General features: G+C 28.9%; 1 protein-coding gene across 11 annotated transcripts in view; it reads right to left on the bottom strand.

The window, feature by feature from the left end:
* Positions 1-4,187: 4,187 nt before the first annotated feature.
* The window catches only part of LOC106881143 (uncharacterized), a 406,256-nt gene continuing 395,770 nt past the window's right edge, over positions 4,188-14,673 (bottom strand). For all 11 annotated transcript variants that reach the window (XM_089349353.1, XM_089349355.1, XM_089349356.1 and 8 more), the window contains one exon: positions 4,188-10,970. In XM_089349353.1, coding sequence (XP_089205479.1) covers positions 10,020-10,970 — 951 coding nt within the window. In that variant the 3' untranslated portion in view covers positions 4,188-10,019. The remainder of the gene's footprint in view (positions 10,971-14,673) is intronic.

Below are 14,673 nucleotides of genomic sequence, written 5' to 3'. Positions count from 1 at the left end.
AGATACATTCTGTGTATATGTGTGTGCATATAAGTATATAGTCTTATAAAGCTTAATACATTTTACAATGATATGGAGATGGGCAGTAAAACCTTTTTATTTTCACTCATTAAATACACTAAACTGCCATAAAATATGATTTATTTCTGCAGTTTTGATTAACTCTTACTTTTTTGTGTCATAAATAAAATACTTCACTTATGGGACAAATATGACACCTACTGAAAATGGGGATCAGATTGAAAAATATTTTAAAAAAAGACATAGGCTTAAAGTAGTTTACTAATTTCTTTTTTGTTTTTATTTATTCTTTGTAACAAAAGCATATATACAGTAAGCAAAGACATTACAATAAAACCACCAACAGCAAATAAGAGATTTGGAAATATGAATCAGGGAATATAATTTTGAGTTTTTGCTATTTTGTGCAATTACTGAGGATCAAGTAGAAGGTGGAGATTTCACATGATCCATTTGACAGTAACACATAGAGAGCCAAGCATGTGCATATTAGGTAAGTTAACTGCAGACAAAAATGACTTAAGCACCAAAGATATTTTACTTCACTCAGTTAAAGGAAATAGCTTTCCTTTAGTTTGTAATGTTGTTATTGGTTGGTTCATATATCACCTTATCAAATATAGTATAATGTTAATAATAACAGTGGAGAGTATTGACTACCAATGGAGGAAGGAATATCTGATGAAAGAACCAATCAATAATTATAAATACAACATGTCTTGGCTTAACTATTTTACCACAAAATTTATATCGTGGCAATTTATTTGATAGCAAGAACCCATTTCATATCAAGTATTTTAAAATCTTAAATGTGCTTGTTTCTGTATGTATGTGTGTATGCATGTGTGCACGCATATGTATAACATAATATTATGTATGTAACTAATTGAAGTAAAACAATGATAACTAGTTAAATTAGAATAAATTTTGTTGGTAATTAATTCAATGGTGTTCATAACCAAAAGTTAATACAAGTTGACCAATGTCTAGTTTTGTTGCTATTATGAGGTTGATTTTGGTTAGCTTAGATGAAAAAGAAAAATATTGTTAGAATTATGTATGAATCTCAATCTGTTTTGTAAAGTCTTTATTGATAGTTTTATACTAAAACATCACCATACTTTCTATTAAAAATAATATTTTTGAAGTTTAAAATTTTCTTAACCTAAATAATAGATGATGTTTCTGTATGGAGCATGTATGTTCACACACTTGCAGACAGTACCAAAAAGGATAAGTAAATAAATAAAAATAAAAAAACAGCAGGCTCTCCAGAGATGTACACGAAATCAATGACTATTTTTTAAAGTTTTATGACTTTTCCACTTGCGAAAGTATATGTTTAGTACAAACCAATATACTTAATATATAAATATGAATAGAAAGTTCAACTGTTGTACTAGGGCTCGACCTAAGAAGCTTGACAGCATTTAAATTAAAGCAAGATGTTGTCATTAAAATAAATAATAAAATTATATATATGCAACATAGTTGCAATATATCTATTATCAGTGTAATACTGTTGAATCCACAATCAGCTCACTGCCTTTTAGTACATAACAGATGTCATTTAGAAAGATTATCTGCATTTTAATTCCTATATTCTGAAAAAGATTTCTAATGCTTATTTATTTTCCTTTCCTTGTGAAGCACATTTTCTTATAAAGAAAAATAACAATAGTGATGATGATGATGATGATGATGATGATGATGATGATGATGATGATGATGATGATGATGATGATGATAATAATGATGCTAATGGTAATAAGTTTTAAAAAATCCCTTCCAATATTAAACAATTAAATTTCAATAGCATCAAACCAAGAAGATGTCCAAATATATTTAACTTTTTGTGCTTTTTTTCTTTCTTGTTTTTGTGATTTAAATGTGAATTTCAGATTTTTTTTTTTTTTTTTTTTTTTTTTTTTTTACATAATATACAGTTTGGCAGCTATGAAACCATATTATGACAAAAAAATATTGAAAATATAATTTCATATATTTACATGTTTTAGTTGGCTAAAACTATTTTGCACATCTATGTAACTGAAAACTTATAAAAATGAATGGAAATTGATACCTGGAAGCCATGTTTAGCTATTCTCTCATAAATAGTATCTATTAGGAAAGATAAGGAAAAAGTAACAATTGGCTATTCTATGCTTTCTTATGTAGTTGGAAAGAAGGTGTCTTTGAGAGGTCATTCTTTAATCTTTCCACAGAGTGAAAAATGAAAATAAATACTGTCAATAAATAAGTAAATACATAATTTAAATAAAAATAAAAGTACATTTTTACAAATCAGATTTTCTTTGGTTTTGAACAGAAAATTTTGGTTCTAATCTAATTATTTAAAGAATCCAGAAATTAAATTGAAAGAAGCCTATGAAATTCTAAAAACATTACAAGGGAATAGTAAACTTCAACAGAGGAGTATTGTAAATGTTATACCTAATATGTATTGCTTTCTTTGTTTATGGTGGGTGTGTGGATAACTGTAAATTTAATAGTAGTGAAGAATAAATATGAAGTTATTAACTCTAATTTCATTTATTTTTTTCCCCAGGTTCTAAAGGACTATTGTGATCATCATACAATTAAATTCTCATACACTTCTTTTTTACAAAAAGGAGTGTATGAAATTTTAGGTGTATGAGGATCACAAAAATATCTAGGGAAGAAAACCCTAAAATATAGGTTTAACATTACTTACTATTATTATGACCACTACAAAGAAAGCACTTTCCTCTCTACTTTCTATTCTTTTCCTGGCAATAATTTATTCTTGGATTCTACATTTCCCTTAAATGTTTTTAAATAAACTAGTTTACAGGGAAAATAGGTTTCAAATTTCATCAGTTTAGGGAAGGAAAACTTAACGATGATGAACGCTATTTTTATATGTCAGAATAATAATCATGCTTTTATTATTAAGTGAGTGGAAACATCTGGAAGTTGATTATCTGTACATCTGTAACTCTTGTCCCTATGTAAACCGAAAGTATGATGAAAAATGGTTATGCTTCAATCAGTTTCAAGCTGCAAAGTAAATATGATAAAATGCAATATAAAAAAAAAAACAGAAACAAGAATATTTTCAAATGTTATTATTATTTGGTTGCCCAATGACATGATGCCAAACTTGAAAGTGCATTATTTAACTTTAAATTCTGTTAGGTTCAAATCAACTTTCTTTGTACCAAAATTAAACTGGATAAGTTGTTGGACTATATGAAAGTAAAGATATCAATATTTAATATCATTTGCAATGTTTCCTACCACAATATTACTTAAGAAAAATCTAATTTAAAATTAAACTTGTGTAAATTAGAGAGAAAAACTGGTTACCATCAATTTTTGAAGTCCAAAATTCAATTTCTTACAACCAAAAACATCAATTTTCCCCTTTTTTTAATTTGATACAAATTAACCACATAAATATATTCATTAGAGCTTCTAATCTACAATGATCTAATTTCTAATAATTATAGAAATCAGTATGTTCAAAAATATCCTTTATTGAAGAATCTATGTTTATAACTGAAATCGTTTTGTTAAGTATATTTTTTAATTGCTCCACTTTTTGAATTTGATAAAGATCAAGACATCTTATACAAAATATAGATAGAAAAAGAAATAACCAAGTGCCACACACTGTCCATGTGTTGCAGCAACACCTTATCATCCTAATCAACTATATACTGCATAATTTGAGCTGAATATTTGAAGCTTTGTGTAATAAGCATGCCTAATAAATATGCACCAAAACTCTGTTGAGTTTCAGTTGACTTATAAACACAATTCTTACAAAAAAAAAAAAATCAATATATAAAGAAATTAAAAGTGGAGGACAGACTTGCCAGTGTTTGACATTCTTGCAGTTAGTTTGTTTTATCAAGAAAATGATGTTTATTAAACACTGCCACTTGTAGTGGAGGAGAGTTAATTGATAATTTAACTTAAGTAATTTTTCTATTATTTACTTGAAGAACAAATTCAATAACCTGTAGCATTGTTTTTGTTTTTTATCACAAATAACTCCATGGTGATGGCTGTCCATAATTCTTACTGTTCAGTGTAATTTATCTGAATCCTCAAATATAGCTGTCTCTTAAGAAAAATAATACAAACAATATCCAGTATAATAAGATTTAAATCCAAAACAATTTTCAAAAATTTATGTCAGTAATTATACATTTATTTCATAAGAAATATTTTAGCACAGGACTTGGCAGATTGTTACAGTTTCTATATATGCACACATCAGTATAACAACCAGATTTTTGTTTTAAAAAAAGGAAGAAAAAAAAAGAAAACATTAAGGATGGTTGCTTCTTTGGTTTTTCTTTTTTTTCATTTTGCTGCCTCATAGAGAGGAGAGAAATGCTGAGCTTGATTCCCAGCCAGATATAAGATGGGACTTTTTGAATTTTAGATTAGATAAAATAATTACCATAAAAGAAATTTACTAGACTTTTAAAATATTTTATTTGTTGGTAGAACTACAATATAACTTAAATGGTTGTGTTGTGTAAAGAGCTTACTATTTGTCACATTATTCAGGGGTTCATAAAGTTCAGACAACAAAGGATTTTCAAACAGGCGTTTCAGTACTTTGAGATTAAAAGACATTTAGCTATTCCCAAAGAAAGTAGGAAGGTGGAGGGACAATGAAAAATAGTCAAAAAAGATTGATTGCAAGGAGGGAGAAGAAAGGATGTAAAACTTTGATGAATAAAAACAACATAAATTATCCTAGAGGCTCAATCAAATTTACAGCAGTTTAGAATAACTCTGCATCGGCAGAGTGGGATTCAATCTGAATTTTTATAGTTCTTTAAACAGCAGAAAATTCGGCAAGTTAATGTTTTAGAAAAGTTATTGTCCCTTTTGAATATATTTACTTGACCTTCCAAAAAGAACTTTAAATTAGAAGACATAGATAAAATAAGTCATAATCAGTACTTCTGACCAATTTATCTACTGACCTTATAATCTAGGATCATCTGTATAATGTCTAAAAAGCTTTAGTGCATGTGTTACACCAGAGAGACTGATCTGTTATGTCAAACGATACAACTAAGGAAACAATAAAATCTTAGTTATTCAGCTTATTTTATTTTTAAACTAATATAAGTAAAGTACATACCTTTTGAAAGTTAGTACTAATTAATTATGGTATTTCAAGACTATCCAGAGATTAAGCAAATCACTGTTTGAGAGAGAACCATAATATATATAATACTATGGATGTGAGGTATTTAGTCCAACTAAGCAGCAATCAAGTTTATTCACTCTCTCTGGTGTTGTTACCATGACAAATATGTATTAGGATAGGTGGCTAAAAGACATGTTTTACAGCTATATTTAAAACATTGGTCATACAAATAGGACTGCCACTTGTGAGTATGGTAATGGTGGCTTAATCAAGAACATTGGGCACTAGGTAGATCCACCTAGAGATCTTGTCCCATATATGGTTTGAATGGAAATTGGCTAAGTGTGTGTGTGTGTGTGTGTGTGCGTGTGTGTGTGTGTGTGTGTGTGTGTTGGGTGGGTGTTAGAAAACAAAAGTAGTAAATAATTAAAAAAAATAATGACATTCCAGTAGTCCCAACATAAACATCTAGAGCTCAACAGTTGAAGGTTGTAGCAAGAATACCTACCAAATGTACACAGATAACTAGTATAAAACAACAATTTGTACACAATAAATATGACAGTAAAACAGTGTGATACAAAGATGTATCATTAGATGTACAATGTAGACATTTGTCATGAAAACCAAATGCAGGATAACAACACTGTGATTATGAATAACTTGTTTCGATTGAGTTGTTATACCTGGTGGTGGTCAGTCGTTGAGCTGTCTGTTAGATTGTGAAATGAAGATGAGAATGATGACAATGATGACGATGATGATGAGAATGATGATGATTATGATGATGATGATTATAATGATGGTGGTGGTTACTTACTACTTACTAGCTGCTTAATGTTTAGCCAGCAGCAGCACCTGCAAGACTCTAAACATATTTCATATTACCAAGTACCATCTTGTACACATAGAAACAGGGTGCTGTGGCAATAATGATGAAGTGAATAACTAACTTACCTAGCATTCAACATTAGAAAGTTTACACTCTCAGCATACAATGGGGATCAGTGCAATGAAAAAATAAATAAGTAACACACAAACACACAAGCATTTATATCAATTGTTTTCATGTGAGCAGTTTGGTTCATAAATGGTCCTTCAGTTTTAGCTTCTATCTGAGTTTACATGAAATTGAATACATATGTGAATGTATATCAACATGATACTCATTTATCCAGGAAAATAAATGTTTTCTTAAAAATGTGTGTATAGATAGGTATATACAATATGTATGTGCATATGCACAAATACCCACACACACACATTCTTATCTATGCATTAAAATCTTTCATGCAAGGGCTTATATTAATAATGTTTATGGTCAGATTTTATAGGTCATTGAACTTGGGCTTATTTCAATGAAGATATAATAATAATTCTAACTAAAAAGAAGTGAAGTGGCAGTGATAATAGAGTTGTATTTTCATTCTTATATGAAATAATATGGTAATATAATAATTGCTAATGTTTTCATAATTAACAACTGGCCCTATATTTTAAAACAAACTGTGAATATAAACTGCTTTGCTTCTCATGCAATTATTAAACTAAATATCTAACATTTAATGTCTATAAGTGGAATTACAACCATAAAGGACCTAACTACAAAGTAACCAAAATAAACAATTCTTAAATTTAAAAAAAATGTTAAATTATTCTTAATTTTAACCTTGACCATTATAGAATTTAATACGTAAATCAAAAAGTTTTAAAACTATAGTGGTAAATTTAGTTGTCTTTGTAGAGTTTTAAACTGATAATTAATGTTTTAAGAGTTTAAGAAAAGTAAACCAAATACAATATTTAGTCAATTTGTGATGAGCAATAACCACCTGAGTGAGTAATGGTTATTGTTACTATTGTTGATACAAAAGACCTGATATGTCTTGTAAATCAAAATATTTGCTACAAAGCATATGAGATATCTACCAGAAATTTGGCAGACTTTATTTACAAGAGGTGGATATCAATAATGATGGAATGAAAACTGAGTGAATGAAGACAATATTACTATATTCTATCATGAGTATAGAATATTTAGGAACTCTTTTAATTAAGACACTAAGTAATTAATAAACATACAATTTGTATGGTAATTTTTATTGGGCTTTTAAATCATTATTATAAAGATATGAAAAGTATTTACATTATGTTAAGAGTAAAATGTTACCATAACATTTAAATACAATAAAAAATGAAATAGTGAATAACACACAAAAAGAAATTAGATTTATGAAAAACAGAGCAGCTTCCATTTTAGGCTTAACATTCTAGGTTTAACATAGAAAAACTTCTTAGATATCTCTAAATTAATAAAAAAATTTAAGTAGATGACACAAGCATAAGTTAAATAATATTACATTGACAACAACTGAAAAGTATTGAGTATTATCCTCACACTGAATCACAAAATTCTGCATCCATCATTATTCTGCCAAATGTAAATTTGTATCCTTTGTAAAATGTGAATATTCTAATGCATGAAAGTAATTTATTTTATTCAAAATTCTAGTTAATTTATTAATATCTAAATCAGATTTAAACTCTGAAATAGTACAAATAAGCTTGAAATTAATTTGAATTCTTATTAGTATGGACTCACACTAACTCAGAATGCAAAACTAATCAATTTTAATTGTAATGGTTTTAAAGCAATATTTTCATATCATACTAATTAATTTTATAATAGTCTAATACAAACAAAAAGTAAGCTGTAAATATGTTTATTGTATAATCTAAATTAAAACCTGTGTTAAAAGTAAAAAGACATTTTTGGAAAAGTGAATATCACTTTAAAAAATCTGAACTGGTCCCAGGCAATCTCAAAATTAGCATCACATTTTACATTTCAGCTTACTTGCAAATATTTTAATAATTATTTTCTAAAACCAAAATATGCTTTGATGTGAATCATTTCTATAATTGCATCAGATTTAGATCATCTTTTTTTGTGGTTTGTAGTTTCTTGAAAGCAACAAACTTATCCATTTCCTTATACTAATAAATTATTATTGAAATGATTTTAATGTTTTAGAACCAGGCTTTGTGCCTAGAGTAGAAAGAATATTATTTTAGAACTAGTTTTAGTTTCATTTTGTTTGTTCAAAGATATGAATGAAATATTCTCTGTGTAGATGTGGAAAATAAAACTAAAATGAATGTTTTCTCATTCCTATCAAAATACTATAAAATCCAATGAAAAATGCTGGAAACAGTATTTGGCTTGGTTACTTTATAAAATCTGACCAACAACTTATCAACGCCTCATTTAATAAATACTGCAAATTAAAAAAAATATCAATCAAATTCTTAATTTTCTTTGGAAAATTTTATCTTTCCCATATTCAAAATTGGAAGAGGTGAAAAAAAAAAATGATAGCTTCAAATTTTTCTCAGATAAAATATTGGTGATTTCAGGACCAGAACATTCTCTCCATTGTCTGCTCCTCTCCTAAAGGCATGAAAGGTTTAATGAATGATAAGCTTTATCAAACCTGAACCACCTTTTAAAGTAAATATCTTAAGTCTCTAGTGTGAGAATAATAATTTCAGATAGATATTTTCTGCTTATATTTCTTGACCTTTTTGTTCAAGATTTCAAATTATAAACAATTGATGAAACAAGCATCAAAAATTTATATTGGAAAATTAAGTGTCTGAAACAAAACTGATTTTCAAAACAAAAATTTAATCTCTAAGTTAAATTTTAAAGGATGAAAATTTAAAAACCACCTTTAATTTATAAAAAGAAGAAATGAAAATTAGTTTTAAATGCAATATCAGGTTTGTTTCATATGTTTACGCTTATTATTTTTACCTCTGCAGGGAGAGATAATTTTTGTGAATGATATAATGAACAGGTTTGAAAAGTGAACCATCTTAAGAATCTTGGAAATAAAGAAAGTGTATTGAAGAGGTAACAGCTAGATATGATAAGTGATGTTCCAACCAGACACCATTTCAACTACTAGCTGAAACCCTTCTTGTTTGTGGAAATATGTATGAAAGACCATACATATAGTATTTCACTAAAATAGTACATGAAACTCAAGTATGGAATATCTATTAGTGTTCAATTAGAGAGACATACACTCACACATACATACAATATATTCTAAATGACACACTGAATTGGGCTGTGATATGTTGGAAATCAGGCGGTGTTGTTAAAAAATATAAATAACTAAAAGATGACCTGTAACAAAACAACACTAAAACAAAAACAAAATAAAGAAAAAAACAGTCATCACAGAAGAATAAATATTAAACATTGTGAATGCAGGATTATTCATCATCTCCTCTTGTCATACATGTGCTGCTGGGATAAACTTCTGGCTTGTTTGCAATATCTTTTCTTTTTCTGGCATTGTATTTATAATTCTTTTTGTAAAACTTTTTAAATGAAAGACCGGCGCCATTTCTCCATTATAATATAGAAAATCCTATAAGGATTTTGATGTGAACAGTAGTAGTAGTGGTGAATTGATAGTATTAATAATAATTGTAAATATATTAAAGGGGTTTTGGCCAGCAAGTTTTTAAATTTCAGATAAATATCCCCAAACTTCTTTCTCATATAACAATTGATCTTTTAAGTTTATAATTCTCAAAAACCTTTTTGTTGTTACACCATTATTTTCTTTTTACAATCAAACTCATCATCATGTTTAAGTATTTTTGATATTATATATATATACATACATACATATATATAATAGTTTTAAAGTAATTCAAAATGTTTCTTGTTTTTTTTTCCATTTTTGTTCATATTTTTCCAATGACAAGGCCTTGGCAGTCCTCACAGAATTTCACAGAAATTTCTAAGAGCCTTTTTGAATCATGTTAGTCTTGAACCTCCACCGGAACAGGTTGGTGTAAATGATGGCATCTGTTGAGATGCATAGTTTTTTATATGTTGTAAACTGAGCAGGCTATTAGCAAGCATACTGTCTCTTGAAGACATACCCACATTCAAATTCCTTTCTGGAGGGTCAGATTTACGAAATCCTAAGGGATCATAAGGAAAATAACGTGGAGAAGTCATTGATGAAATATGGGGCAAAGGGGAATTTAAACTATTGGCTCCTAAACTTGAGCCATATGGGTATGTGGAAGCTGTCGTGCTGCTGGGTACAGGACTGCCAAATTGGTGGGGAATCGGCATGAAGGCTGAAGAAACTTTCCCACAAGAACCTGTAGAGTTATCAGGCTGTCGATCTGATCTTCCATATTCTTCACTGGAATGGTCTGGCTCTTGCTTGATAACAGGACGAGGAGAAATTTTATTGGAGCTGTCCTGTGAATGTTTGGCCATATGTCTTGTTAAATAAGTCTCTTGAGTATAGGATTTTCCACATATACGACATATGTGTGTTTTTAAATGTTTTGTGTCCGAATGTTTCGGGATATGCTCCCGCAGACTTGCCTCGTCAGCGTAACATTTATAGCAGGAATTGCAGCGGTATGGCTTGTCAGTCATGTGAGAGCGTGAGTGTGACTGCAGGTTGGAGAGCTGTGAGAATGCCTTGCCACATCCCGGGTGTAAGCATTTATATGGCTTCTCCCCAGTGTGGGTGCGGATATGTTGTTGCAGATGGGACAGCTGAGTGAACTTACGCTCACAGATCTCACAGCGGTATGGCTTGATGCCTGAGTGGATACGCGCATGCTGAGACAAATATGATGAGTTGGCAAAGCACTTCAAACATGTGGGACACTTGTACGGCTTCGGATCCTGCTTGTGTATTTGTTGGCAGTGGATCAGCATGTCCGATTTGGTTGTAAACACCTAAGTGAGACAAAAAAATAAAATTCACCTGTTAGTGACATTCTTATTTTTACACGGAAGAATAATTAAACCAAGAAAAAGCTGCTGGCATTTGAATGATATATATATATAAAAAAAGAGTGAAAACAAAAAAAAAAAAGTTGGGTGCCTTTGCTGGAGGCAGAGGAAACAGAAAAGAAGGTTGACATTACCAATTTGATTGGTTGGATTTTGAAAGTGTGACCTTTTCTGGTGTTTTCAGAACATATGTGTAATTCCGTTGGACAAAGCTGCCTTTTGTAAATACCCTGTTCCATTGATGCCATACAAATGATTGTACCCAAAATGTGGCAAGGCATTCCCACAGTTTTCTAGCCTGCAGTTACCCTCACACTTTCTCAACAGTAGACAACTTATAGAACCATACTTTGAAGCTGCAATAATTGCTGCAATGCTATGTTGACATGATTCATAATCAAGGAAGGATGAAAATGTTTTCCATACAAGTAAATTTTGTATAATCCAGTTTGACACTTTGGGATTAGATTAGAATTTTGCTTCTATTTTTCACATAGTTCCCTAATGTCATGATTGATTCTCAGTTTTTGTATGGAAATTGATTGATGTTTTGATGATGCCTACAGGCTGAGATTTAATATATGTAATTCTTAATTTGGAAATGGTGCCAGTTGAATAATTTCCTTGATTTATTTAATTTTATATACACATACATATATATATGTAAATATGCATACACACACATATACATACATGCATATACATACATATATACATATATGTATACATATATATATAAGCTGAGTGGAAAAAATCTATGATTAAAAAACATATTTCATAATTATAAACAATAACGTAAATACAGAGCTGAAATTAATAAAAAGTACCAATAAAAGTTACTTAAACAATAACAATATGACTTGCTGAAAACTGAGAATTTAATTATTTAGATACAAGTAACAGAGCTGAAAACTCCAGAAGTTTTAAAAATTTTATTGATGAGTAGAAACTAGCCATATGAAGTTATCTTCAAATATCACAAACAGAATATTAAATCTAAAAAATTATTCATGCAATCTCTTCCAGTAACTTAAACATGAAAAATAGATTTACAAACAATACTGTTAACATTTTCATTTACATTTTCCACAAAAAGACAGCTTACCTTCTTTACTGATAAACAGTTTAATGGCATTTTTTTTACTCATTGAAAACTTATCTTGTGTTTTAATATGTAAAATAAGACTTTTAATCAATTGCTGTAAAGTGTATGTATGTACACACACACCATAGGTAGGCTATGTTTTAAACAGCAGCAGTCCAATAAGCTTTTAAAGCTCTAAAGAAAAGTTGCAATTTCAGATAAATTAGTAGAGGAGACTTTTTTCCAAATAATGTCTGACAAAGATGTAACAACAGTTTTTCACATTTGGCACTTCTAGCTGAGATGTATGTATCTGTAATACTTTATACAAGTTAGTATGGGTATTGTTTAGTACTTTAGTAAGCAGTGAAACACATCTGTGTTAATAATTACTGCTTAAATGTAAACATCCACCCAACTCAAGCCATCATGGCAAAATAGACTAAGTTACTACAAATGGTGTATTATATGCAGAGTAAAATGTGCATCTTTTTTCCAAAAAGAATAGTCTGAAAAATTTCCCTTACACACCCAGAACAAAACTAATTATTTGATTATCAAAGCATAAATTAATGCTGATGTGTAATTGATTGGAGATTATTTTCAACCTAATTGCTGATATAATATGCTTTCCCAAAGTAGCATAGATTGGGAGAATTCATAACAGCTACTTTCTAATAATTTTCATATAAAGGTAGTTATCTTTAAACTTTCTTTTGTCTCCTTTAGTCAACTATATTGTTTTATGTTAGATCCTGGAATCTCTTCATTACATTTGCATGTTGTCTCCATATTATCAGAAACTTTGTTCATAAAAAAAAACATTCTGAGTAGGAGATCTCATCTAAGATGCAAATGAATCAGTTAATGTAAGAAATGGAAAGTTAATATGAATTAAGTTCTCATAAGATGCAATGGTGGTAAATGAAAGCATGTAGAAAGGGACTATATTGAAAACTCCTCCAATCCATACAAGAGACTGAGACAATAATGTAGTTGAATATTTTCCAAGGAAGTGCTAAATGTAAATTATTAGGAAGTTCATGTTTAATCGAAAATAGAATTTATTTTACTTGAGAAATTCAGTGAAAAAAAGTACCAAAGTTTCTACTCATCTTGCTTAGTTTCATTTTGATCAACATAAGATGATTTTGAATGAAATCAACTAGTTTGCTGATGAATATATTTCTCTGTTGCCTTACTACTGGTATTTAATCAAATATCATTTAGTTTGGAGAGCATAGCCATTGAAGTTGAATCATTTTGTTACCCATAAGCTATATTCTAAAATAGATTTTATAGGAAACTAAAGAAATTAGAAAAAAAACCCTGAAATTTTACAAATAAGTATTCTTCAGAAGAAGTGAAAGAAGCAATTTTACTCTTATAATTTTTAGTGATTACACTGAATAAAGGGTGAGAACATCTAAGAAATATAAGTGGCATTTCAATAAAATATTAATTACAAAATACAATGGTTAACATTTGAGAATATAAACAGTCACCGCATATTTATTCATAAAAAATTGCTTGGAGATGTCAGTAAGACTTAAATGGCAAATATTTTATTAAGTTGCACAATTTAGAAAGCCAAAACAATTGTTGAGGAATTTGTAGTTAACATGTAATAACAACTAGCTAACATGATCTACAGTGTTACCTTCACAGTGTAATTTCTTTAAGCAATTTAATTATTGAATTAAATAAATAAAATATTTAATTCATTCTTTACATAATGATGAAAACTATACAGTTATCTAATAAAATTATTACAAATTATTTCCCCCAAATAATTTCATATACAAGATCTCCAACTTTTTCTTTTTTTCTTCTATGAATCCACCTGTTTTAACTTGATCAAAATGCATAGCCTCAAACATTGAACACAAAACTATAAAACATTTTCAAAGTAAAGTAAAATTATACTTTTTCTGCTCAGATTGAAAGTAAAATATGTGATGGTTAAGAAAATTTGCTAAACGTTTACTTGCTATTGTTTCTAATATTTTACAACTAACCTTGAAAAGGAAAAAAATAAATAAAAAGGGGGTAGTGCTTAATAAATAATTATTTTTGGCATTAAAAGAATATGTCTTAAATATTTTTCAACAGTCTGAATCAACATACATAAAGTAATCTTTTCTTAGGATAGCTTTATCACAAATGGAAAGTAAAAAGAAAAGAAAAAAACATTTATGGAAGTGTTTTTAAACTATTATAACAATCATTATTCCACTGATAAGAGTATGCAAGTATAGTGAATGCAAATATAATCAGTTATAGAGCGAAAATTATTTTTGAAGAATCTCACTTCTAGGAAAGAAAACTTGACAAGAATGATGATTAATGAAGCTTATCAAAAACGGTTACGAATAAACATAATTTCTTTTCCGTAAAATGCTGGGTAATAAAAACAGAAACTTTTAAAATTCAAGTTTCTTATGAATTCAAAAATATAAAATGGGATTAAAATGGGTCAGTGTTAAACCCTATCTAGTAGATGAGCAATTAAGGGTCAGAAAATGAATAAGTTGACCTAAGATGAGAAAAAGAGAAGTTGAT

This window comes from Octopus bimaculoides, chromosome 3 (assembly GCF_046866305.1).
Source record: "Octopus bimaculoides isolate indiv1 chromosome 3, ASM4686630v1, whole genome shotgun sequence".
Classification (NCBI taxonomy): domain Eukaryota; kingdom Metazoa; phylum Mollusca; class Cephalopoda; order Octopoda; family Octopodidae; genus Octopus; species Octopus bimaculoides.
This window is presented reverse-complemented; position numbering and strand designations above follow the sequence as displayed.